The following is a 27564-nucleotide window of genomic DNA, read 5'->3' on the forward strand; positions in this document are numbered from 1 at the left end:
GACATGCACTCGTAAGTTTATTGTAACAAAACCAAATGTCAGCCTAAAAACAATCACCATTGAGAGGTTGATGTAAGACCCCATCTGAATATGAGAAAGGGCAAAGAGGAGGAGGGGATAGCTAGAAAAATATGTGAGAAGCAACCCCTAATATCTTGAAGACCTCTGATTTCAACCAGCTCATTTTATAAATAATAAAAACCACTCAAATATTCCTGCAATGTTGTTACTTACCTTGAAGGTATGACAGCTATTATTTTTTCCTGAGATGAGGTGCAACATAGCTCCCTGGAGCACTCTCATGCTTGCTAGGTAGGTAGATAATTCGTTGCATTTAAATTTAATAGGACAAACTTAGCTTGGTGTGAATCTCTCCGCACAGAGTAACGTGAAACTTCCGTCCAAGAATTTTCAAGAAAACCTGTAAACCAGAGCTAGGGGTGGGGCTCCGTAATAAATAAAAAAACAAAAACTATTGGTACAAAAACTTTATTTCTTTACAAATATTTGTAGGTATTGTGATTCTTCGATTATAATAAATAGTTTTAAAAAAGTCTCAGTTTCTTGATTTAAATAACTAATGATTCCTGCTATGATTAGACCTAGTTTCAAACACAAAAGTGAAAAAACTGTCAGTCATGGACATATTTGATATTGTTTTATTGATACTGACTAGAGCACTAGACCTATTTTTCTTACTACACGCTTTTTCACTTCAAATTCTACTATACTGGTCAAAATATTTGATGATTATAATGGAATTTTGAAGTTTTTATAACATGGATTAAAACTTCAAATGTTGCTGAATCCCAATAGGTATCTATGATTTTCCTAAAGAAGAAAACTAAGTTAAGAAGAGCATTGTGAAGTACCCACCGAATAGAGTTTTCGATACCTCATATACATACGTACTTTCATACAACTCAAGAAAGATTGTCTCTGGGTATAAGCAAAGGAATCATCATGGAAAAATGAAATTTATTAAAAAAAAATGTCCAAACAATAGTCAATAAAGAAAGAACAAGTAACAATAGTTCAAAGAAATAAACAAATACACGATTTACTGATTGCTTCAATAAATAATTACGAGAAAAAATCACATTTCTGTTTTTCCCCCCTTTGTAAAAGACAAAAATATACAATCGTAGATAGTGAACATTTTTTTCGCAAATAAATATTTTTGAAGCATGCTTTTTTCAGCAGATTGTAGAGATTATTCTGAATTACTGGTAAAAATATGGGAAATGTTATCCTATTCTTAAATTCTTGAGAAGAATCGCTTACCACGAGGTCAACACGTCAGAATATTACTGATTTAGTACTAAAATGCATATGACGTAAATACGTAATATCACTAGCATAGGTAGCATTTCGACTTATTTTGCTTGGTAAACAGACAAGTGAGGTTTTAATATCGACTGAACTTTTGTCCACAAAATTTTAGGATTAAAAAAAAAAGTGAGTTTTGTTAACAGGTGTACCTATTGAGAGGGATTTTTTGTCTTACAATGTTTGTAGATATAATCGGTAAAAAAAAAAAAAAAAAATCAATGGTTAAATTGTAGAAAATGCCCCTTATATTGACTTTGCTTGGTGGTTAGCTTTCTCTCAAGAGATGTGCGATTACTTTGAGAACTCCTAGCCTAATGTCATTATTCTGAGAATAAAGAGAGCTCGGATCCAGATCTCAAGTAATCTTAGTCTGATTATTAGCGACCATACCGATGGATTATATTACAATTTTATACCTAACTAATATAAAAATCCCAAAACTGCTGAGATAAAGAATTCGGCCTATCCTGGCAGTATAAATAAGGTCCAAAGGTAGAATTCATATTTATCACTTCATTCAAATGAACTATAGTGGTAAATGAATTTTCATTCAAGTGTTTCTTAATTTTGAACACAATTTCAACCCGACAAGATTCTCTCAGAACTAAAAGTCAATCCTTTGTAGCAAGTTTCTTCATAAAGTGATATTTATGAATTCCCCTATTCGTTTTGAGTTAAAATAAAAAATAACTAGTTCGGAATATTTGTTTTTCCCTTTTTATAAAAAGGAAGAATAAGAATTAAAAAGATGTCTTTTCAATTATATTACAAGTCATGTACAATTTTTGTACGACCCGAAATATAACGTTAGCGCTCATAGTGTGATATTCTGGCGAAATTTGAAAACGTAAAAAATTAAGCAGATTGTATTTGTAGAGTTTATTATTACATTTATTTAATTATTACCTAGATACTCCTTGATTTAACAGAGCATTGAATGTGTTTTCCCACTTCTTTACAATTAGACCAAAAGACCTAGTTTCTGACTTGAAAGTAATAGGACTGATACCAAGGATACAATTATTTCCAAAAGATAATTTACTATGGAGCACTAAAAATGTCAATATTATGGTCTTTATGAACTGGGTATCACATTACAACTAATTTACTACACATCTTTAACCAAAGTATTGTTTAATTTTTACGAATTTCGAGTTGGCCTTATTACACAGCATAAGGACAGTTTCACTATTAGAGGCACAGTTCCAAATCAAGCCTATTAGATTGTGCATTATTCTCCTACCAAACTTTATCCAGAGGGTCAATGTTTTAGTTAATTATGTATAATACCTATGGTTTATTTCATTATTCTTTACAAATTTATTTAATTTTTTAAGAAAAAGACAATGGACCAAATAAAAAAACAAACATACCATAACACAAAACTGCTTTCTTTGAAGAATTGATCAATGTTTACCTTACACAAGTATAACAGCTTTGGCTTATTTTCATTTGGTTTTCACAATTGAAAAATAACTTGATTTGCTAGCTATAATCAAAAAATTAATTTTTGGTTTCATTTTTACCGTGGCAATATCCAGCTCAGAATCATTTGTGAATCTTGATATTCTTGATACAGTATAGTATATACTAACATTTTATTCTGTAGGTAGAATTCATGAGGGGTAACTTAACTATCAGAATTTTCTTGAAGATAATGAAATCCTGAGTACATCCATTGCCTTGTGTTTTGTTGGAAATCTGTAAATAAAATCAACACTTTTGATGTAAAGTACAATATGTGAAGGCATAACAGATCAATGAAGACAGGGAAATTTAAGCATGGTTGGTAGCTAGACAAGTTAGTCTGGTTGGACTTTAAATAGGGAGTAAACCAGTTTAGTCTGGCTGGGGGACTTTAAACAGGGATGATACCAGTCTAAAATATCTCTTGGCAAAGAAACAGCAAAGGTTGAATGTGAAGAAACAGCAAAGGTTGAGTGTGAAGGACATGCACTCGAAAGTTTATTGTAACAAAACCAAATGTCAGCCTAAAAACAATCACCATTGAGAGGTTGATGTAAGACCCCATCTGAATATGAGAAAGGGCAAAGAGGAGGAGGGGATAGCTAGAAAAATATGTGAGAAGCAACCCCTAATATCTTGAAGACCTCTGATTTCAACCAGCTCATTTTATAAATAATAAAAACCACTCAAATATTCCTGCAATGTTGTTACTTACCTTGAAGGTATGACAGCTATTATTTTTTCCTGAGATGAGGTGCAACATAGCTCCCTGGAGCACTCTCATGCACAGGAAAAGCTCTACTAGACTGAGAATTTGAGCCAAGGTCCGAGCTAGGTTCTGAACTAGGGCGAACATCATTTTCTACTCGCCTGATGGGACAAACAAAACACAGTCATTAATTTATCATCAATAAATAAATAAATAAATAAAAGAGGCTCCCAAATTGATTGATCTCAAAATAAATAGAGGGTAAGTATAGAAAATCCTAAAATCTGATCCATGTAGCAACTTAATAGAGTAAAGAAAGGGGTTGTAAAAATTTAGGACTTTCATTCTTTTTATGGTACCTAGTAGTCCTATTGTGGTAGAGTCAAGAATATATTCATCTCACAATTTTCTGATGGATCTACATAGAGTTTAGGGATTTTGTTGTACTAAATAAGAAGGTACTTCTAGACCCACTGATCAACTCACCTTTTATTCCACACACTTTCAACTACTTTGGGTCCCCCAGTTTTAGCAGCTTGCAAAGTTGGAAAAGCGACAGTACTAGTCACATCTAGAGCTTCTCTGATTTTTCCTGCAGTCAGAGGTTCTAGACCTGAAAGAAAGAAAATAGATTACAATTTCAATGCTGCTCGAGAAAAGTTTCATTATTCAGGTGACAACACATGATGAATTAGATTTGGTCTCAATTTTCTCAGTAGCAATATTGTCAATCTGAATGTGTATTTGTACCTAAAAAAAAAAAAAAAAACTTATAAAGGCCTGTTCCATAAACCAAAGACTCCTTGACATTGGTATTTGTAGGCTCTTGTGTTTGGGCAAACCTGACCAAACACAAAATTTGTGCAAAAATTTATTTGGTTCAGACTCTGTGGTACTGTTTGGACAAATATTTGACATAAAGACAAAAAGTGTGATCTTACCTTTCCCTTGAGTTTTGACTGCGGGACAAACATAAGTGCCAGTGGAATTGGAAGGCTTAGGCTTAGGAGGTTCTTCAACAGGTTCTGAAAGGGAAAGCACAGATTTATTATGTATTTTAAATTTTACTAAAATTAATTCAATGGATAACTCTCCATATGAACCAATGTCTCTAATAAAGAATAATTCACAAAATACGTATGTAAAATATTGAGAATACAGCTAGATTATTAAAAAAAAGAAATCGAAAACACTTTTTTCTCTTATCTAGGCTCTTACTTCCCCCCAAGTCTACAGCAGGCTCATGTTAAAATGCACTTCAGACTTCTGTGCAGGTGTATGAGAAATATCCAAAAGGCGACCAACATGAGCTTATAGACCTGGCCCTTAATATACTTACTAGTTTCATTTTGGTTATCACTAATTTTCCAGGGTCCTGGCTTCTTCTTCCGCCTGACGGTGCCTAACCTTTCTAACCTAAGTTCTTCAGCTCTAGAGCAAGAGGACTCAAGATGTGAAAGAGCTTATTTTCTCTACCTATTCCTTCCGCCATTGTACCCACCAAAGAATTAAGTAAAATTTGAATTAAAAAACTACCTATGCTAAATAGCTTGGAGGGTAGTGCGACTGCCTTGTATGCGCTAGGTCGCGGGTTCGATTCCCGCCCGGGGAGGTGTTATCTTAAACGCCCGAGGAGGCTCTTTCCTATCGTGGCTTTCGTCGATTTCAGGACGATAAAACCCGAGTAGTTACATCAGTTGTCTCTATCAAACTTCTTTGAAGAAAAAACTACTCAACCCGCTTTGTTGCGTTTTCCCCCATTTGCAATCAACAAAGTTGTAAACTCTGTACGAGTAAATCAAATGGCCCCTAGCCCCTGTTTTTGTTGTTGTCCAGATTAGGGATATTGGTCTTAACAAGAATTACTGTATTGGAAAACAGTGCGTCATTTGTGCCTTGTGTATTAACATCTAAACCTTGACGTGGAAAAACCAATAATATGGTACGCTGTTAGCTCTTAGGTGAAGGTTTTGTATATGTAGATGATTATTTTTATTACGTAGTGCGATGTTTATTGCGAGATGTGGGACCATCCCAAACAAAAATACCCACCCAAGTTGTAGCGGTTAGCGCGGTGGACTTTGGATCTGGAGCTTTGTGGTTCGAGTCCAAGTCAAGTGAAATTTACTGTACTGGATTAAACGGAGAACGATATTATGTGACAAGTTTTCATGCTTAACACAATTACAATTTATTTTTCGTTCTATTCTTTGAGTCGCCGCGGCGCTACTATAATGGGTGACACTAGTCTTTGTCTCCGTGTTTAAATTCGACCGAGTACGAAGATTGAACGTCCGGTTCCAAAAAGGGAGAAAATGTTGGATGTTACGGGTAAACATGAGCTTATAGACCTGGCCCTTAATATACTTACTAGTTTCATTTTGGTTATCACTAATTTTCCAGGGTCCTGGCTTCTTCTTCCCATTTTCAGACATTTCAGTTCCGTCCTCGTTGAGCTCATTCTGACCCTTATCATTGTCTAAAGTGTTGATATCAGTTACTTTCAAAGGCTGAAGTTTCAGTCCAGAGTAATCTTTTTTGTCCTCTTGGAATTCTTTCCACTCGTCTTCATTCTGAAATACAAAACAAGTAGAACAAATTCATGAAAATTTCATTTGAAAAGTGGTACCTACCATACATTTACTCCAAGTCAGCAATAAGGTTACCTAACCAGCTAATACCCTGATCTTTAGTGTCAAGTTTATCGATATATTTAGCACAGAGCATAGAATTCTTGGTTCAACTCTAGACCATGTGTGTAGAAGGCAATACTCTTGAAGCATTTTCTGAGTTCATGGAGCTTACCTCGTTTCCATTGTTGGTATCATCAGGGTTAATTGATTGAGGTTTATCTTTCTTGACTTTGTCTTTCTTTAGGGTAATGTCTTCTAATTTCTTGGCGATTTCTTCTGTAGTTGCGAACTTTTTTCCAGCTTTTCCTTTCTTCTTATCTTTCTTTGCGAAAAAACTATCGAGATCAGACATTTTTTGGATTCACTGTGGATGTATCGTGGTCACTTTAAGAAAGTTTTAAATCGATGATTGCAAAGGGTAGTCAATATTTTTAGATTTTAGTAAAGAATTACACAATTTTTCTCTTCTAAAAAGGCAAAAAAGACAAGAATACAAGAAACAAAAAGTGAAAAACTAGAAAGTTAGAAACTAGCCAAGAGCCAACTGAGCTGAGCCAACCACACGGCAGACGGCACGGCATGCACAGAGAAAAAAAAATTGACCACGGATTCCACAGAGCTGCCAAATGAGCAGCGTTGCCAGACTTGTAGTAGCAGAAATACCGTACGTCAGATTGTGAAAATCCGTACTGTATGTAAAAGCATACCGTTCACATCATCACTTTGCAGCGGCTACCGTTTTTCCTTATCCTTTCCTTAGACAGATTTCGCAACGCATTTTTTTTGGGGATCGTGACGATGCTCGACGAGTTTTGGTTTCTGCGCATGACACACATTATGGGGATTTGAACACGGGGATCGGAGTTACGATGTTTTGGCTTGAACATGGTGATTTTTTTCGTATTACGAAAATGAAATTTCCATGTTAGAAACGCGCGTAAATTTAAATTCTTTTTGAATAGATCACGGTTATTTTACATTTTTGAAGGGGAAATTAATTTTGACTGAAATTTTTTGATGTAGGTAGGTATCTTAATTAATTCAGAAATTAATTAAAAACAAAAACATATCAAAAAACTCATTTTTTATGTAATAATTAATTATTATTTTTTTCTTTTCTTCGTTATCTGTTATGTCCTTTTTTTACCTATCGTTTCATTTGTACAAAAAAGAACGTAACAGATAAGGAACACGGTGGAATAATTAAATTGAGAAAACAAATAAATAATTTTAAAAAATCATTGTTTCCTGTTTTTAATTAATTAATTCAAAAACTGATTTGAATAATTTGTTATTTTTTAGGACAAGACAAAACATTGAACAAATTAAAGGTATGATTACTTGAGCGTCCGCTAGGTTCGCTTCGGTTTTCGGTTTCGGTTTTCGTTCGGTTTTCGATCCCGTGCTAAATCTAAAAACATGATGTAAACAAGATGGCGCCAACATGGGTTGCGTTATGGGGATCAGGATTCGATGCGAAATCTCCCTCTTGTCACCAAATGATGAAAATGCGCAGTCACATGCGCGAACGATTTTTCTTCGTTATCAGAAGATCCAAACCAAAACAAAAGTGGAAAAATCAAAAACGAAGCGAAGAGGAAAAAAAGAAGGAAGAAGGAAGCCCATTTTTTCCGAGCCGAGCTTTTCCACTTGACCTTACCGTCGCGTCGTAAAATACAAAATAGTTTGAATCAGTTTTCTTTTGCCAGAATTTAAACTTGTATCTGTGTGTCTTTTTCCGCATTTATAAGATTTTAAACTCTTGAAGAATCTTAAATTTCAAGTGGTAATTACGTGACGGTGATACCCAATACCTACTATCGATTTTCTACCATTGGTTTTTACTATTCCAGTTTGAATTCAGTTTTCTTTTGCCAGAATTTAAACTTGTATCTGTGTGTCTTTTTCCGCATTTATAAGATTTTAAACTTTTGAAGAATCTTAAATTTCAAGTGGTAATTACGTGACGGTGATACCCAATACCTACTATCGATTTTCTACCATTGGTTTTTACTATTCAAGCGTATGTTGTGCACATTTAGTTTTGAACAAACTCTGTTTTCCAAGTTTAATTTAATTTTTGTCGAGGTATTTAAAAATCCATCACAATTCCGTCATTAATTGAACACCAGCCAAAGGGATGGAGTGCATCCGTTCTTGAAGTAAGTTGAAACTACCATAAGTTCAGGCTTCATTTCCCATCATGTTGTATTCCAGAGTAAGGGCAAATAAAGCAAATGAACTTCCCAAGAAAATAATACAAATCACGCTCCACTCCACAAAAGCAATCCTTCATTGAACAGATATGGCAAATTTACTTTGCGTTCAGGGTCTCCACTCCAAATTTTTAAAAATCACTAGATTCGAGGAAAATAAATCACTAGATTTGACTTGAAAATCACTAGATTTCTCCAACAGATAGAAGATCTTCACAATGTTACTAAAGAAGTGAACGACGAGTTGATTGGAAAAGGCTGACGATCGGGACCATGGCAAAGCAAAAGAAGGAAACGCGTATTTTAAACATGGAACATTGCCAGGCATATTCCTACAATTACCTCCTGAATATTGCGAAAGGAAAACACAAGTGGGATTTTGTGGAGTCCCTCCGGTAGTTATTTGATATGTCCTAATTGATATCTATTTCAGGGTTGGGATGGATTGGATGATTTGCTTCCATCTAAATGCGTCAATGTGTAATTTGATTTTAGTCTAACGCTGCATACTTATATCTAGAGGTCAGGCAGACAGGCAGTTCTCTTCTGTATCTGTGTAATTCGATACCACGCTTATACCATTCGCACTCACTATCAATATTCCTGTCAATATTTTTGTCAATGCTGTAAAAATATCAATAGTGTGGACCTATTGACAAGATAAGAAAGATTGTCAATATATTGACGCATACTATTGACAATACAAATATTGACAAAAAAATTGATAGTGCACAGGCCGTATAACGTTCTTTTTCTTTTACTCTATCTATGGGCTCTGCGGTTTCATTTGTCCATACGCGGTGGGTTTTGAGTTCACTCCTAAGGTGTATCATGCCTAGGCTTGCCAAACGTCCCGAATTGGCCGGGACAGTCCCGAATTTCAGGGGGTGTCCCGGCGTCCCGTTCAGTTTTTCATTTTGGGGCGTTTTGTCCCGAATTTCCGTTTTTGTCCCAGAAAAAATTCGGGACGCGTTTTTTAACTTTAAAATTAGGTACCTACCTCTATAAATCAGAATTTGTTCTTAACTTGTCTTGTTTAAATTTGTCATGCTTTCATCAGTTTGCTCTTCCACTTCTTTGCTAAACCTTTATAAACGAGAAAATGTTGTATTAAACAGCCTTAAACGAAAAAATGAGCTGGTCCCTTGGATTCGCGGATTTCGCGATTATGTTCGCGGATTTCGCGATTATGGTCGCGGATTGAAAACGTGACAAATATTATGACATAGGTGCCTAGTTATCTAGAAACTTAAACGTACTTACCTAGAAAAAAATTTGATTCATTGGTTGATACAAAGTAAAGCCCGATTAGTAGGTACTTACATAGAGAAAATTAATAAAATTTATTGACGAACTGCCCAAAGTTTGGGTTGCCAAAACGACACTGACACAGTGCAACACTGTAGAAAACGTGACAAATATTATGACATAGGTGCCTACATTTCTAGAAACTTTAACGTAGGTACTTACCTAGAAAAAAATTTGATTCATTGGTTGATACAAAGCAAAGCTCGATTAGTAGGTACTTACATAGAGAAAATTAATAAAATTTATTGACGAACTGCCCAAAGTTTGGGTTGCCAAAACGACACTGACACAGCATAAATGTCAAATTTTTACTTTCTATTACTACAGTATAGCGAGCTATACTAGTAATGAAAGTATTGCAATCGGTCCAAATTTTCAAAATCGGGAAATGGTTGGAAATATCCGTTTTGGGATCCCCTGATGTCAAAAAAGTGATTTTTAGCCCATGGTCTGTACGTTACGTACGTACGTACTACAGGTTCAAATGGGAAAAAGTTGAAAGTTGTGAACAAAATATCTCAAGAACGATTTGTCGTAGAGAAATGAAATTTGGTATGTGTTCCCGGTATGATCTAAGGACGCGACTGTAACAATTCGGTAAAAATCGGATAATCACCCATCCAGATATTAACCAAAGTAATTGTTACTTAACCCTTATTTCGTGGAAAATGTTGAAAAGGTTGTGAACAAAATATCTCAAGAACGGTTTGTCGTAAAGCGATGAAATTTGGTATGATATATACCGATATGTTCGAAGGACGCGACTGTAACAATTTGGTAAAAATCGGATAGTCACCCATCCAGATATCAACCAAAGTCAATGTTGCTTCGAACTTCGAAAAAAAATCATTTTTTTTATACTTTACTTATATGATTCCTTATCACACGGGGAGTATAAAATTTTTGGTCGAAAATTGGCTGCCGTAGGCGGTCGAAAAACAAAGTTCAATTTTTGGACTCTTTTTAATGATCCGTCATTACATGGGGAGTATTTTAAGATAGGAAATTTTCGACCAAAAATTGGCCGCCGTGGGCGGCTCAGGCTCGGGACTTTTCACCAAATTAAAAGCAGTGCACATTGCATACGCGACAAATTTGAAGGGGCAAAACGGTAGGTTTCTGAAAAAATGGTCAATTTTTTTCAGCTTTCGGAGCAATTTTGCAATGAAATTACATTTCTTTCAAAAATCACTAGATTTTGACCTCAAATCACTAAATCACTAGATTTGCCAAGAATTCACTAAATTTAGTGAAAAATCACTAAGAGTGGAGACACTGTTTGCGTTTCTACTGCCAAATTCATCCCACAATTCACTGTGTGGGATAAAGTTTTCATGTGTAACAGGCCACTGAGCACCTAGCTCTTTTGATCCCTGAGATGTGCAAGTCTTCAGATTTATCGCCAGTGGCCTATTCTACAAACGATACTCCTTACTTTTTAATCCACATAGCAGTAGTAACTTTTTTATGCACATGGAGTGGGAAGTGCAGAGACATTTATTGAACGAGGTCAAAGTGTTGGGAGGGTCAGGGCTTGTAGATAGCAGAGTCTTCTGAAATACGAAATACATGAAAATCACATGCCACAGAGTCTGCAAACTCTCTCTCTCTCTCTCTCTCTCTCTCATTTTTTTTTCTATCTTGCTCCTGAGAACACTTTAGAAACTTATTAGCCTAAACTCCTAAGCAGTCACTGATCATTCTCGTAAACATGCTTGGGCATAGCCCCAGACTTTTTCAGAGACTGACTAACATTAACATGAGATTGAACAGCCCATATTTAGGAAATTTAGATATTTAAATTTTAGGTGTCAACTAATGGTATGTAGCTTCTGACCCCTAAAGAGGTCATGACATGCAACATAAGAAGAAATCTTTGATTGGTGTGATGGAAATGTCATTCCCCAATGAACACACCACACTAAATTTTATAACTTGATTTGGACTTGAACCACCAACTTACAGATCTGAAATCTATTTTAACTACAATTCTGAGGTTGGTTGTAACAATTTTATTTATCAAGGGAAAATAGGCTGTACTTTAAACAATGACTCACCTCTTGGTTTAGCTAATGAGTAATTAAATAATGTCAACCATTCCCCAATGAACACACCACACTAAATTTTCTAACTTGATTTGGACTTGAACCACCAACTTACAGATCTGAAATCTATTTTAACTACAATTCTGAGGTTGGTTGTGACAATTTTATTTATCAAGGGAAAATAGGCTGTACTTTAAACAATGACTCACCTCTTGGTTTAGCTAATGAGTAATTAAATAATGTCAAAACAAATGACCTAATGAGGATGATACAATATGTATCCACAAAATGATAATTACTTGTACACACTTAGTACATAGTTACCCAAATGTATAGTGATGAAAATAAATTTGTCTGTACAAGAACAAGCCATGTATTTACCTAATACTTAGGTACTTACTTTTCTTTTGGTGCTTTCAAATTAGGTAGGTACTTAGCATTCCCTATTCCTACAAAGCCCTAAGGGGGCACAGGAGGTTAAGTGGCTAATTCTAAACCTATAGTTTTTTTAGGTGCTGGAAACAGAAATCTCATTGCAGGGTCTGACTGTAAAACCTCTGCACTGATCCAGTTACAAACCATACTTGACGGTGTGTTTATGTACCGGGCTAGGATGAGCTTGGAGCTGTCCCGGCAGCAATTTTTAAAATTTATTTTATATTTATTTTTGTTTGCTTTGTAATTCGCTTGTTTTTAATAGCTAATATAAATGAAAAGTATAATATAAACGTGCAAACTAAAGATAAAAAGTAAAAAAATGAATTCAGATTGTACAAGTTGCGGAAAAAAAAATCAAAATTTCGAATTTCCCGCCAACTTTACACGCTTAAAGGCCAACAATGGCCTAGCTCAGCCCAGTACATAAACACAGCCTGACGGTGCCTAACCTTTCTAACCTAAGTTCTTCAGCTCTAGAGCAAGAGGACTCAAGATGTGAAAGAGCTTATTTTCTCTACCTATTCCTTCCGCCATTGTACCCACCAAAGAATTAAGTAAAATTTGAATTAAAAAACTACCTATGCTAAATAGCTTGGAGGGTAGTGCGACTGCCTTGTATGCGCTAGGTCGCGGGTTCGATTCCCGCCCGGGGAGGTGTTATCTTAAACGCCCGAGGAGGCTCTTTCCTATCGTGGCTTTCGTCGATTTCAGGACGATAAAACCCGAGTAGTTACATCAGTTGTCTCTATCAAACTTCTTTGAAGAAAAAACTACTCAACCCGCTTTGTTGCGTTTTCCCCCATTTGCAATCAACAAAGTTGTAAACTCTGTACGAGTAAATCAAATGGCCCCTAGCCCCTGTTTTTGTTGTTGTCCAGATTAGGGATATTGGTCTTAACAAGAATTACTGTATTGGAAAACAGTGCGTCATTTGTGCCTTGTGTATTAACATCTAAACCTTGACGTGGAAAAACCAATAATATGGTACGCTGTTAGCTCTTAGGTGAAGGTTTTGTATATGTAGATGATTATTTTTATTACGTAGTGCGATGTTTATTGCGAGATGTGGGACCATCCCAAACAAAAATACCCACCCAAGTTGTAGCGGTTAGCGCGGTGGACTTTGGATCTGGAGCTTTGTGGTTCGAGTCCAAGTCAAGTGAAATTTACTGTACTGGATTAAACGGAGAACCATATTATGTGACAAGTTTTCATGCTTAACACAATTACAATTTATTTTTCGTTCTATTCTTTAAGCCGCCGCGGCGCTACTATAATGGGTGACACTAGTCTTTGTCGCCGTGTTTAAATTCGACCGAGTACGAATATTGAACGCCCGGTTCCAAAAAGGGAGAAAATGTTGGATGTTACGGGTAAACACAAAAGACTTTACCTACAACCTCCATTGTGGCGAGTTTATAATAATAGTACCTACTATCTTTACCTTTTTTTCGGTCTGGGTCTCAGAAATAAGGAGGGTATTCTGCAGTTTATTTTTGTGCACAGGTATCTAGGTTTTGTATTTGGACTAGGGGTAAACGACTGGATAGGTAGACAGATATTTCTATTTTTGAAAATGATACGATGGAAAGCAAACCCATATTATTTCTTATTTGGTTTCTAAGAATCCAAGCTGCCTTTTACAATATTACTTTACGTTGGACCAAATGCATGACCGCACACTTATCCAGCACAGATTATGAGATTATAGACAAAAAGCCAACCTGAAGCTTAGGTGTATGGGCAAACAGTCCAAAAGGATTCAGTCCATCTCCGTGCTCGATAAGTGTGCTATCCTGCATTTGATCCAATGTATGGAACAAGCTAGACGGAACTGAGACGAAACTTATCCGTGACGGATAAGTGTGCGTGGACCTTTAATCTCATAACTCATGGTTCAAAATTTCGCGTTCGTACTGAAATGACTTGGCGATACTCTGTGGAATTGGGTACAAGGCGCATTTGAGTTTATGGTTAAAAGCTCTGTTGACCAAGGCTAGTTGAAATGAGAACTTGTGGTGCAAAGGTTGTGAACCAATGCTGTAACGTGATTAGTGGATAGGAAATTACGAACGTCCCATGATTTTCATGAACTAAAACTACTATTAGAAGATTACGTAAAATATGATTACCTATGTTCTACAGTCAAAGTACTTCACATCTAAATTTATCTTCAATTCGTGAGCTGTTTAATTCCTCGTAATTTGTTTCCTTACTGTTACGTGAAGTCTTATCGATTGATTCACTCTCGCTAGTGATTTCTGTTATCTGTAAATTCACCATTGTAACTTGTCACAGATTGATTAGAATAAATCCGAGTGTTTAATTAATTGGCACTAACGAAGCTCGTGTGACTCGTGTTCTTAAGAAAAGTGGTTAGTGGATAGGAAATTACGAACGTCCCATGATTTTCATCAACTAAAACTACTATTAGAAGATGTACGTAAAATATGATTACCTATGTTCTACAGTCAAAGTACTTCACATCTAAATTTATTTTCAATTCGTGAGCTGTTTAATTCCTCGTAATTTGTTTCCTTACTGTTACGTGAAGTCTTATCGATTGATTCACTCTCGCTAGTGATTTCTGTTATCTGTAAATTCACCATTGTAACTTGTCACAGATTGATTAGAATAAATCCGAGTGTTTAATTAATTGGCACTAACGAAGCTCGTGTGACTCGTGTTCTTAAGAAACATGGTTAATCTCCAATGCTATCACGCTTACCATTCCCCGTATGGATGGTTCTTTTCTGCTTTATTCTGAATACCTATTAAGTATTAGCTCTCGCATAGCACGCTACCGTAGTGTTTATCATAATACGTAGCACCAATTATATCAAAAGCCGCGAACTAGAAATCATTGTGACATGGGCTAAAGTTTTAATATTTACCTAACGATTGACTCTAACAGTATGGATGGATGGTTCTTTTCTGCTTTATTCTGAATACCTATTAAGTATTAGCTCTCGCATAGCACACTACCGTAGTGTTTATCATAATACGTAGCACCAATTATATCAAAAGCCGCAAACTAGAAATCATTGTGACATGGGCTAAACTTTTAATATTTAACGATTGACTCTAACATAGATAAATTGAAATGGTGCAAGTACAATCTTTATTGGGGGGGACTGGTGACAGAATCGCCTTGTTCCTTGGTGTGTCAGTCATGTTTGGTAGTCAATTTGTACAACACAGCAGTTAATACTCGTACTTTAATAATACGTATGAAAATCGAACATTTGGGAGGGGTCAAAAAGTCAGCTTTGACCTGATTTTTTGACCTCTGCCAAATGTTCGATAAATATTCAAAGTTCAGAGTTGACCCTCCAGATAGCAAGAATAGTCCTAAAAAAACACCTCATCTGTTTCTAAAACCTTTATAAAACCCTGTTTCTATGTGATAAGGGTTATCTATTGGTTTATCCCCTAACGGCACTAGCGCAAAAATTGATAAGAGTGGACCTCCTACTCGTCCAAAGTTATCAACATCCAACTAGGGGATTTTGTTTTCCGTCCCGAAGCACTTGCAATGAATGTTATCAAAGGTTAGGTAGGTCTTGACTCGTGATTTCCAAGTCACCTGCATGCTTATAACTTACAACTGCTCAGGGTCAGAGCCAAAGGACAGATAAAGCTAGGTAGGTCTTGACTCGTGATTTCCAAGTCACCTGCATGCTTATAACTTACAACTGCTCAGGGTCAGAGCCAAAGGACAGATAAAGCCACACCTGAGGGGATAACGAAAAAGAAAAGTCTCCTATGTAATATGTAACACATAACTACTTTTAAAAGTTCATGGATCTGTTCCTTATTACTTGTTCCATATTACTTTACGTTGGACCAAATGCATGACCGCACACTTATCCAGCACAGATTATGAGATTGTAGACAAAAAGCCAACCTGAAGCTTAGGTGTAGGGGCAAACAGTCCAAAAGGATTCAGTCCATCTCCGTGCTGGATAAGTGTGCTATCCTGCATTTGATCCAATGTAAAGTAATATGGAACAAGCTAGACGGAACTGAGACGAAACTTATCCGTGACGGATAAGTGTGCGTGGACCTTTAATCTCATAACTCATGGTTCAAAATTTCGCGTTCGTACTGAAATGACTTGGCGATAATCTGTGGAATTGGGTACAAGGCGCATTTGAGTTTATGGTTGAAAGCTCTGTTGACCAAGGCTAGTTGAAATGAGAACTTGTGGTGCAAAGGTTGTGAACCAATGCTGTAATGCCCCTACTCCCCAATAAATACATGAGACCCTGAGATTTGTGGACAGTGCATGACAATTCATTTTAATTGACTTTGTACCATGCTTTATATTTTTGTTTTTTGTACGATAAAAATGTTCTTATCTTATCATGGGGGAAGCTGTTATTTTTTATTTATTATTATTTAAAAAAGAAAAAAAAAACTTTCGCCTGAGCCCTGTTCCATGAAGCTACTTTGCACGTGATTTATTGAGTCCCCGAAATCGACCCAACAGATAGATCTTCACAATGTTATTAAAGAAGTGAACGACGAGTTGATTGGAAAAGGCTGACGAACGGGAGCATAGCAAAGCAAAAGAAGTAAACGCGTATTTTAAACATGGAACATTGCCAGGCATATTCCTACAATTACCTCCTGAATATTGCGAAAGGAAAACACAAGTGGGATTTTGTGGAGTCCCTCCGGTAGTTATTTGATATGTCCTAATTGATATCTATTTCAGGGTTGGGATGGATTGGATGCTTTGATTCCATCTAAATGCGTCAATGTGTAATTTGATTTTAGTCTAACGCTGCATATTTATATCTAGAGGTCAGGCAGACAGGCAGTTCTCTTCTGTATCTGTGTAATTCGATACCACGCTTATACCATTCGCACTCACTATCAATATTCCTGTCAATGCTGTAAAAATATGAATAATGTGGACCTATTGACAAGATAAGAAAGATTGTCAATATATTGACGCATACTATTGACAATACAAATATTGACAAAAAAATTGATAGTGCACAGGCCGTATAACGTTCTTTTTCTTTTACTCTATCTATGGGCTCTGCGGTTTCATTTGTCCATACGCGGTGGGTTTTGAGTTCACTCCTAAGGTGTATCATGCCTAGGCTTGCCAAACGTCCCGAATTGGCCGGGACAGTCCCGAATTTCAGGGGGTGTCCCGGCGTCCCGTTCAGTTTTTCATTTTATTTTTGTCAATGCTGTAAAAATATCAATAGTGTGGACCTATTGACAAGATAAGAAAGATTGTCAATATATTGACGCATACTATTGACAATACAAATATTTTCAGCAATATTGACAAAAAAAAATTGATAGTGCCCAGGCCGTATAACGTTCTTTTTCTTTTACTCTATCTATGGGCTCTGCGGTTTCATTTGTCCATACACGGTGGGTTTTGAGTTCACTCCTAAGGGATGTATCATGCCCATGATTTTCACCGGGTATGGAGTTAATTCAAAGACTTGGCGAGCCGTACAACGTTGAATTACATATTTTAATCTATTTTAGACTTGGGATACATGGATAATGCTCTTCTAATTTTATGTAATTCGATTCTATTCTAACGCTGTATAATTCTGTTCTATTCTATTCCAGGGTTCGGGTAGGCTGGTAAACCTTCGCTGCTGTCGTCTAGTCAACTGGATCGACTCTCTCAACGCTGACCCTCCTTGTTAATCATGCCCATGATTTTCACCGGGTATGGAGTTAATTCAAAGACCTGGCGAGCCGTACAACGTTGAATTATATATTTTAATCTATTTTAGACTTGGGATACAGGGATAATGCTCTTCTAGTTTTATGTAATTCGATTCTATTCTAACGCTGTATAATTCTGTTCTATTCCAGGGTTCGGGTAGGCTGGTAAACCTTCGCTGCTGTCGTCTAGTCAACTGGATCGACTCTCTCAACGCTGACCCTCCTTGGTGACACTCCTCTTCATCATAACTCTGACATTGTTCTAGTGATATCGTAACCAAGTTACGACTCAACCTGAACTTTGCTGCCTCGTAAGTATTTCCAATATACCATGTTATGTTAAGTATGTTCCCTCTTTAGGTTACCCACCTACTCACATTAAACTCACCCAGATGGTCACCCGTCCGGATACTAACCACGTGTAACGTTGTTTAACTTCAGTGATCCTGGTGGACGCCTCAAGCATCAATCTCGCCCCTTAAGTAGTTAGATTATTATTATTTTATGGTGATTTTTTTTATGTTTCTTTTGTTTAATTTTACCCCTATTTTTATTTACTCTTTTTTCTTTTATTCCTTGCAAAAGGCAGCTTTTTTTTAGCGCCGAAGATTTTTCTTGTAGAGTTAACCATGTAAATTTTCCCTTGTTTTCAGTACCCATACCGTGAGACCCTGGTACCGAGTTCTGTCTGGGGTCCTACATGCGATGGTCTGGATAAGGTCAACGATGACATTCTCCTGCCTGAGATGCCAGTGGGAAGTTGGTTGATCTATAGAGACATGGGAGCGTACACATTACCCGTGGCTTCCACGTTCAATGGATTTCCCATTCCCAAGGTCCATGCTGTTATTGAGGAACACATCTGGTGAGTGATGGGAATGTTTTTTTTTTTTTTTTTTTTTTTTTTTTTTTAACTGTAACTGCTAAGGTTCTATCATCCCGAAAGCAAAGAGACAAGGACGATAGGATAGGAGACATAGGTGAGTAGGCTTGCCATACCGAGAACGAACCTCATCTGTTTAGGATAAAAGTAGTGGTTTACCCGTCCTTTGTACGGGATCAGCGCGGCATAAGAGGAATAACTTTGAAGCGCCGCCATTTTGAATCAGGATGGAATGTGACAATTTCAAGTAGACAATTTCAATGTCACCCGAAGTACTCTTTTTAACAACCACAAAAAATTTCATCAAAATCGATCGAATATGTATAGGGAACCTCTACAAGGTAATGGGAAAGAATTAGCCCGGACCTCCTTTGCAATTCCTTCTCTTAGACGATAGATTGAAGATTCTGTAACTTTGTGAAGGTCCATCTTGAAAGAATTAGCCCGGACCTCCTTTGCAATTCCTTCTCTTAGAACAATAATCTAAAGCTAATGCTGTCACTGGTAAATCCGGATCGATTTTTCTCTCCTCCTTTTTTAGATAAACACAGGTGTTTAGTTCAGCACGTGTTGTTATTTTGTTGTTCTATCCCTCAGGCTCATGTTGAAAGACCGCCTTCCCCTGACTCAGGATCATTTCATCAAGGAGAATCAACCAGTACGCAATGACTCCTGGGATGAACTACCTCATATGGATGATTACGAAGACATTATTCCATTTTCCTATGTGGGAGAAGTCGCTACGACCAACTGACAACCAATGCATTCACCCTGTATCCTACAGAACAGTTTAAATTCAAATATTCCCAAACCGAACGCAATATCTTTCTCTTCCTTCTTCAAAAGCAAATCAACACTTGGATTCATGTTATCTCCGTTTGATATAGCCGGACAACTTGCGCACATTTCAATGTTTCTGTGTTGATTTTCTTCTTTTTGACAAACGGGTTTTTATATAAACTTGTGCTCTAGTCTTATGCATTTCATCATTATAATTCCATTTCCTATCTCGTGACCCAAACTCTGATAACCTCAGAATTTATGTTAAATATTTGCAGTCTATATCTGCCTAGCCAAAATTCTAGTTCCTCTTTTTATGTTTGTAAATTTGAATTTATTCCATTTTACAGGGTCAGGTTTTAAGTGAAAATAACTCGAGTTTCCTATAACATGGAAAATCAATTTCAAACACATTGACGTGTGCGTGGTGTTTCAATCGCGTTGAATATCTTCATTATTATTTCTATTTTTCTTTATTTACATTTTAACATTTTTCAAAAACCCAGGGCATAGGTTAAAAATTAATAAGTTTTATTACTAATTTCATGTATTAGATTTTCGTAGGTAATATCTTTCTTAGAAAGGTATTTCATATTAACAAGGTTTACAATAAAGCAAAGGGGCAGCTTTTGTGTTTTAAGTCAATAGATGATTTAAATATACAAATTTTATGAATTATTTCTTAGTGTTCGTTTGTTTCATTTTACGATTTTTCTTGCAGCTTAGATCATGATTCATTCGACTACAGTTGAATAACCTTCCAGTAAAATTGTTTTAAAACTGAACTGTCCTGCACTGTCAATATAATAATATTGAAAAGAAGAAGACAAAATATATTAAAAATAATCTCTTCAATTTATTTCTACGAAATTTTCATACTCAAAAACACGAAATGTCAAGAATATTTTCTTAACAAAGTTATAACATCAAGAAGATAGATAAAATATAAAATTTACAGTCTTTTAAAAAATCGTCACGTTAAATAAAATTGTTCTTGTTTTGAGACAAAATTTCCGATCCAGTGATATATTTGATAACGAGTGTTATCAAATATATCACTGGATCGGACATTGGACCCATGGACATTGGACATATTGTTGCTCAATAAGGGATTATTCAGTATCATGACTGGGAATAAAACAGAAGAATATACCCTCCTATACTGCCAGAGTGAGACTGAAAAGTCACTTTGTGGAATGAGGCACTGAGGGTACATGAATTATGTTCAAACCATGATTTTGAACACCTTTGGTGTCATCCATTTTATTAATAGCATGACAACCCGATTGTGATTACTTTTGAAAAAAAAAAAATATATATTGATTTCCACGACCATGAGAAGAACACAAAAATGAAAATAATTATGAAGGTTAATCTAGCAAAAGGTAAAAACAAACAAATATTAAATTACGAGTATACCTTTTATTAACCGCGTCGTCATTATATATACAACAACGTTCTTTCGAATACAATTTCAACTAAAATAATAAAAATAAATTCTTGAGTAAAACACATAGGTACAAAAAATAAGGCCTCTAAATATTACAATAAACATATTCGATTTTGGAGTTTAAAAAAAAAAAATACAATTTGTTCTCAATATCCCTGCAATATTGAACAGTTTAAAACCATTTTCCGCGCCCAAATTTAGCACTGGCTATGTACTAAACACATAAACAATAAACTTAGGTCGATAAAACTGTTCAGAATCAATAAAACTTGTATAAAAACAAGAATGTAAAAACGACGATATGCAACAAAAAGTAATGGAATAACATTTCAACAAATAGAAAACAGAACTAAACTCAACACGAAATTTGAGGAGTCTACATAGTATACATTAAATAAAAAACCCATAAAATATTTTAATTTAAAGCTTATTAACCCTCGGGTTTATAATTGAATGTTAAAACTTCTGTGCAAACGCTGCGCTGACTTGAACAAAAAGTTAAAAAAGGGTTTAAAAATTGACCAACATTAAGTTAACATGAGGCTATAAGACCCTGGAGTTCATTCAATCACAATAAAAGAGTTCGTTGTAATAATTTAAGAATAATGTACAGGTCTGGCTGACTCGTTTTCTTGTCAATTATTCATTATTTTACGAAATTTCTACAAGCCTATCTATTATTTTGCAAGACTTTAAAGTTCTTTAAAAAAAAAAAGACAGACAAATAAGACAAATGAAAATTCGGTTTCTCGCGGAAAAAAGTAAAACAAACTGAAGAAAAATATTTAAAATCTGCATTTGAGTTTATGGTTAAAAGCTCTGTTGACCAAGGCTAGTTGAAATGAGAACTTGTGGTGCAAAGGTTGTGAACCAATGCTGTAACAGGTTTTGTATTTGAACTAGGGGTAAACGACTGGATAGGTAGACGGATATTTCTATTTTTGAAAATGATACGATGGAAAGCAAACCCATATTATTTCTTATTTGGTTTCTAAGAATCCAAGCTGCCTTTTACAAAAATAAATCAGCCATTATCGAGTGTATAAAACAGAATATGATGGCACCGGAAAAACTGGGACCTTCCTCCTAAGTATAACTTGGTTTACCCGAGACTTAAATAAAAATATTCTCTTTATGTTGAAATCACAAAGGGTTCTTCATTTGGAGTTACTTTTTGCATTACTTTTTTACTTGAGATCCCTGTATTCATGCTCATATCGAGCCATTATTAATAATATGCTAATTCTTCACTTTCCTTATCCCCTGATAAAGAAAGTGATGTAATCGGCTGATTTTCATTTTTCTTTGCCTTGGACTCGAACCACCTAGATCCAAGAGAGCAAACCGTTTGAACTATGGAAAATTTCTTGGTAAAAGTCTAGACACGAAGGCCGCATGGTTACAACCTTCCACTATGAGTCAATGACGTTAAGATTGCATTTGTTCTCATTCCCATCGTTATCTCAAACATACCGGGTGAACATCGACTTGAAGAAAACGTGACAAATATTATGACATAGGTGCCTAGTTATCTAGAAACTTAAACGTACTTACCTAGAAAAAAATTTGATTCATTGGTTGATACAAAGTAAAGCCCGATTAGTAGGTACTTACATAGAGAAAATTAATAAAATTTATTGACGAACTGCCCAAAGTTTGGGTTGCCAAAACGACACTGACACAGCATAAATGTCAAATTTTTACTTTCTATTACTACAGTATAGCGAGCTATACTAGTAATGAAAGTATTGCAATCGGTCCAAATTTTCAAAATCGGGAAATGGTTGGAAATATCCGTTTTGGGATCCCCTGATGTCAAAAAAGTGATTTTTAGCCCATGGTCTGTACGTAACGTACGTACGTACGTAACGTACGTACGTACGTACGTACGTAACGTACAGACCATGGGCTAAAAACCACTTTTTTGGAATCAGGGGACCCCAAAACGGATATTTCCACCCATTTCCCGATTTTGAAAATTTGGACCGATTGCAATACTTTCATTACTAGTATAGCTCCGCTATACTGTAGTAATAGAAAGTAAAAAAAAAAAATCTGGTGTGAACATCACACGACTTTCCTTATCCTATTGAATGATGCTTATTTGAGTATTATTTTACCCTAACTTTTACCATATCTCTAACCGTTTAGTCGGTATAGCTGAAAACCGCCAAAAAACGGTCGAAATCTGTCCAAAAGCGGTCAAAATACCGCCAACCGCAGCACCCATCTCAACCAAACGTTTTGTGTTGCATTCTTGTCACATTTGTGAACTACATACCAAATTTCAAGTCTCTAACTCATACCGTTCCCGAGATATTGTTAAACTAGACCGAAAACCGCCAAAAAGCGGTAAAATGCCGCCAACCGTTGCACCGATCCTAACCAAAAGTTTCGTGTCGCATCCTTGTCACATTTGAAAGATTCATACCAAATTTCAAGTCTCTAGCTCTTACCATCTCAAAACCGACTGATATACTTCCCATCTTCACCCTCCATCCCAAAGTTGTCCTCCCCTCTCACTTCCTCCTGCCCTTCCACTCTAGCGGCATGCCTTTTCTTCTCTGCGCGCCGAATATTCGTCACGAACGTCTTTCCCTTGTCGGCGAAATGTTCCTCAATGTCGCGCAGCGTGCGCCCTTCTGTCTCCGGCATGACGAAGTACATGTACAGGGTTTTTTTTTTCTTTTCTTCAAATACTTACGTATTTCGTAAATGTAATAGAAAGTCGTGTGATGTTCACACCAGATTTTTAAAGGTGGGAGTGAAATTCATTTCATGTAGATATGTTTAGGTATAGGTAGTTGATATTTTAAGAAATTATTCACGGTAAACTTTTGAATGGAATGTAGCTTTGGTAATTAAGTAGCAGATGGGCGGTGATGATTTCTTGGCATTTTCTGCCACCCAACCCTCTTAAGTAGAGTTCAATGAATAGATGATCAGTTGGACAATTTATTGATGTAACCGTGTCGTTTAGGAAGAATTGTGTTTTATGGTAGGTACATTTAAGATTTTTTACCTTCAATCATGATTTCAATGCGTAGTTATCTGGAACAAACCATTTTACCACCGTATATGAAATTCTCCGTCGTTTAGGAAGAATTGTGTTTTATGGTACATTTAAGATTTTTTACCTTCAATCATGATTTCAATGCGTAGTTATCTGGAACAAACCATTTTACCACCGTATATGAAATTCTCGGAAAGATATGAAATGTCCGATTTGTATAAATATTATATGAAATACGTCCACTCAAGATTATTGGGGCACATGATCAATTTCTTGACTCAATGTGATGTTTGTTTGAACTGATAAGACTGGGAACATTGCTATCACTGATTTTTACCTCTACGCATGACCGTATTTCCAATCAGTCGATGATTCCTGTTGCGGGATCAAAAGTTGTTCATCACACGAGATAAGAACTTGGTATAAATAGTTATCACTGACCTTTTCACGATTTCAGTATTTTTTTGGTTTCAAGAATGAGTGTCCAGAGTTCCCGCTCGTAGAGCTTTTTTAGTTTTTTTTCTACGAGTGTTCTCAAAAATTATTCCTAAAAATTATTTTTAATTTCATAAATGACTGCATACACCTTTAACTTCTACTACAAGTACGTATTGTTCCATTTTATTTAAAAGAGAGAAAAAAGAAAATTGGTATAATTTTGTCACAACTTTTACCTCAGCTTTGTGTTTGTCATTTTTTTTACCTTTTCCCTTCTATGATAATTTAAACAATTACTTGTATCGTTACCTATTAAATTTGTTTGATATCTGGTGGTATCGTTAAGAACATTCATGTGTAAAATATGTTCCAGGCTTCGTGAAATTTTCTATCTTCAAGAGGCAAATTGATTTTGACCGATAGGTCTTAATCAGTCCTCACCCCTCTATACCAAATCTTTGTATTTTTCGTTTTCGTGCAATGGAATTTTTGGTCTTGCATAGATTTTCTTCTTTTACTGAATACAATTTTATTGTCTCCGTAGTCTGTAGAAATTTTGCGTTCCGATAAATTCGTGATTAGTGTGATCCTGGCTAACTGACTATATCATAGCTCTGTTTGTTAAATTTTATTGGGAAGCGCAAAATCTGACTATTACGTTATATCGTCCTAGGACCCTGGGTTATGTTTTTCAGTTTGCTAATTGACACTGGTTTGTTTGTTTTCAGTTTGCTTATTTAAACTGTTATCCTAACGTTAATATGAAGCTCCAAAACCCTGAAGATCAGATCTATGTCCTGGACCGTGGAAATGATGCTGTTCATGTTATGAAGAGCATCATTCTCTCTGGGGTAAGTTCATTAAACTTCTCTCGTATTTATGAACAAAAAATATCTCTCTCAAGTTAAAAACTGTTTGTCCTAGAATCCTTAATGGTCTATCCTAGGACGGATGATATGACCCAGGTACCCGTTTACAATTATCCTGATAATATTAGGGTTTTACCCGAGTTTCAGCCAACCATTTCAGTTTGGAAACGGATACCAAGTACATTGTACACGTGAATTACATCACTTTTATGTAAATAACTTTATCACTTGTACTGTTTGTTTTAGAATCCTTAATGGTCTATCCTAGGACTGATGATATGACCCAGGTACCCGTTTACAATTATCCTGATAATGTTGGGGTTTTACCCGAGTTTTAGCCAACCATTTCAGTTTGGAAACGGATACCAAGTACATTGTACACGTGAATTACATCACTTTTATGTAAATAACTTTATCACTTGTATGAGTATACTACTTGGTCCTTGTAAACGACATTTAATTTAATGGGACTTGTAACAATAAAGAAATGAATGATGTAGTATTCAAATAGGTACTGAGCTAAAGGGTCACATTGTTAAATAAAGAGTGTTTACTTCCTCAGATATTGATTTGAGGAAAACAAAGGTCTATCTTTATGTGTCATTTATCAAATAAAGACTTGGAAAAAATTTTGATAGAGGAAACTGTAACTTCAAAGGTCTTATCATCCCAAAATCGAAAAGAGATAGAAGACAGGATAGGAAAATGTAAGCCGTTCCGAGAACGAATCGTATCTGTTTAGGATGAAGTTCGCCCCGGGTGGGAATGGATTTCGTGACCTAGCGCTTACAAATACTCTACCTTCCAAGCTAACCAGGCTGGCTAAAGTGTGTTTACTCCTTAGAAGTCAGAATTTGACTCGAGAAAAACAAAGGTTACTTTTCTCTTTTGTGTTATTTATCAAATAAAGGGTAATTGTTCAGAAGCCAGATAGTGAAAAAGAAAGCTTCTTTTTGTGTTAAACCTAACCTTATAATAACAATAATCATTGCTCTAATGGGGAACACTCCTTTTTTGCATTCAACCTAACCCTATAATAACACTGGTAACTGCTCATTTGTGACGTTCTTTGGTAGCAATTTTCCATTGACGTGACTTCTGAACAAGTAGCAAATAAAGAAATGAATTGAAATAATTATAAAACTGTGTCACGTGTGTGTGTGTTCAGATGAAGGAAGATGCATTCTACGTACTTGATGTCGGAGAGATCGTACGGAAGCATGAAGATTGGAAGCTCAAGCTACCCCGTGTTGATCCCTACTATGCTGTGAAATGCAATGACAGCCAGATGGTTCTGGAGGTACTCGCTGCCCTTGGCACTGGCTTTGATTGTGCTTCCAAGGTAAACACAATAGAGAAGAGAAGAAATAGAAAAATAACACACAAATTTATGTTTTTTTTTGTTGTTGTATAAGATTTACCGGTAAAAGGGCTGCCTGGAAGAGACTGACAAGAAACGCCGATCCTATTTAAATAGGAAAAGGGTAGGAAGAAGAAGAAGAAGAAGAGATTTACCAGTATTTTTAAGTCGATTTATCTCGGGATCTAGAAGTCGTAGAAGAAAAAGAAAAATTCCCTAGTTTTTCGTCCCCCCCCCCTTTTTTCTGCTCTTTGAATTTGAAACCTCGCCTAATAAGCGCAACTGGTCTATTCTTTTGATAAGAAGAAAACCAGGAACTTTTACTTAAGATGAATCTTCACAAAGTCACGTCAGAATCTATCAGTATATTCTTTTGATGTTTATAAAGATATATTATGCACTTGTAGGTATTTTTTTTTTTTTTTTTAATTCATATAACAATGTCTTATGTTACCTATCACCTATCGTACCTATGTACATATCGTACCTATGTGATTTCGCGATTATGTTCGCGGATTTGGCGATTTGTTCGCGGATTTGCCGATTATGTTCGCGGATTTCGCGATTTCGCGATTATGTTCTCGGATTTGGCGATTTGTTCGCGGATTTGCCGATTATGTTCGCGGATTTCGCGATTATGTTCGCGGATTTGGCGATTATCGGATTTCGCGATTATGTTCGCGGATTTCGCGATTATGTTCGCGGATTTCGCGATTATGTTCGCGGATTTCGCGATTAAGTTCGGCGTGATTATGTTCGCGGATTTCGCGATTATGTTCGCGGATTTCGCGATTATGTTCGCGGATTTCGCGATTATGTTCGCGGATTTTGTGATTATGTTCGCGGATTTGGCAATTTTGTTCGCGGATTTGGCGATTATGTTCGCGGATTTCGCGATTATGTTCCCGGATTTGGCG

The 27564-nt window shown here is 36.1% G+C and overlaps 3 protein-coding genes across 3 annotated transcripts in view; 2 read left to right on the plus strand and 1 right to left on the minus strand.

The window, feature by feature from the left end:
* Window positions 1–473: 473 nt before the first annotated feature.
* LOC103517434 (protein CDV3 homolog) lies at window positions 474–6720 on the minus strand. The gene is made up of 6 exons (XM_008482477.3): window positions 6314–6720; window positions 5880–6081; window positions 4450–4533; window positions 3995–4121; window positions 3515–3669; window positions 474–3033 (listed from the first exon to the last, which is right to left on the minus strand). The coding sequence occupies exons 1-5, from the start codon at window positions 6491–6493 to the stop codon at window positions 3534–3536; spliced, it is 729 nt and encodes a 242-aa protein (XP_008480699.1). The 5' UTR covers window positions 6494–6720; the 3' UTR covers window positions 474–3033; window positions 3515–3533.
* A 1298-nt stretch (window positions 6721–8018) lies between these two features.
* Window positions 8019–27564, plus strand: part of LOC103517509 (ornithine decarboxylase-like) — a 23125-nt gene continuing 3579 nt past the window's right edge. The window contains exons 1-5 of the mRNA XM_026829382.1: window positions 8019–8303; window positions 18005–18165; window positions 25147–25269; window positions 26456–26629; window positions 26837–26838. Of these exons, the coding sequence (XP_026685183.1) occupies window positions 25180–25269; window positions 26456–26629; window positions 26837–26838 (266 nt within the window). The 5' untranslated portion in view covers window positions 8019–8303; window positions 18005–18165; window positions 25147–25179. The remainder of the gene's footprint in view (window positions 8304–18004; window positions 18166–25146; window positions 25270–26455; window positions 26630–26836; window positions 26839–27564) is intronic.
* On the plus strand, window positions 18479–20195 carry LOC103517447 (ornithine decarboxylase-like). The gene is made up of 2 exons (XM_008482482.3): window positions 18479–18719; window positions 19335–20195. The coding sequence occupies exons 1-2, from the start codon at window positions 18601–18603 to the stop codon at window positions 19489–19491; spliced, it is 276 nt and encodes a 91-aa protein (XP_008480704.1). The 5' UTR covers window positions 18479–18600; the 3' UTR covers window positions 19492–20195.

Source organism: Diaphorina citri, unplaced genomic scaffold, assembly GCF_000475195.1.
Source record: "Diaphorina citri unplaced genomic scaffold, Diaci psyllid genome assembly version 1.1 scaffold55, whole genome shotgun sequence".
In the NCBI taxonomy this organism is placed as follows: domain Eukaryota; kingdom Metazoa; phylum Arthropoda; class Insecta; order Hemiptera; family Psyllidae; genus Diaphorina; species Diaphorina citri.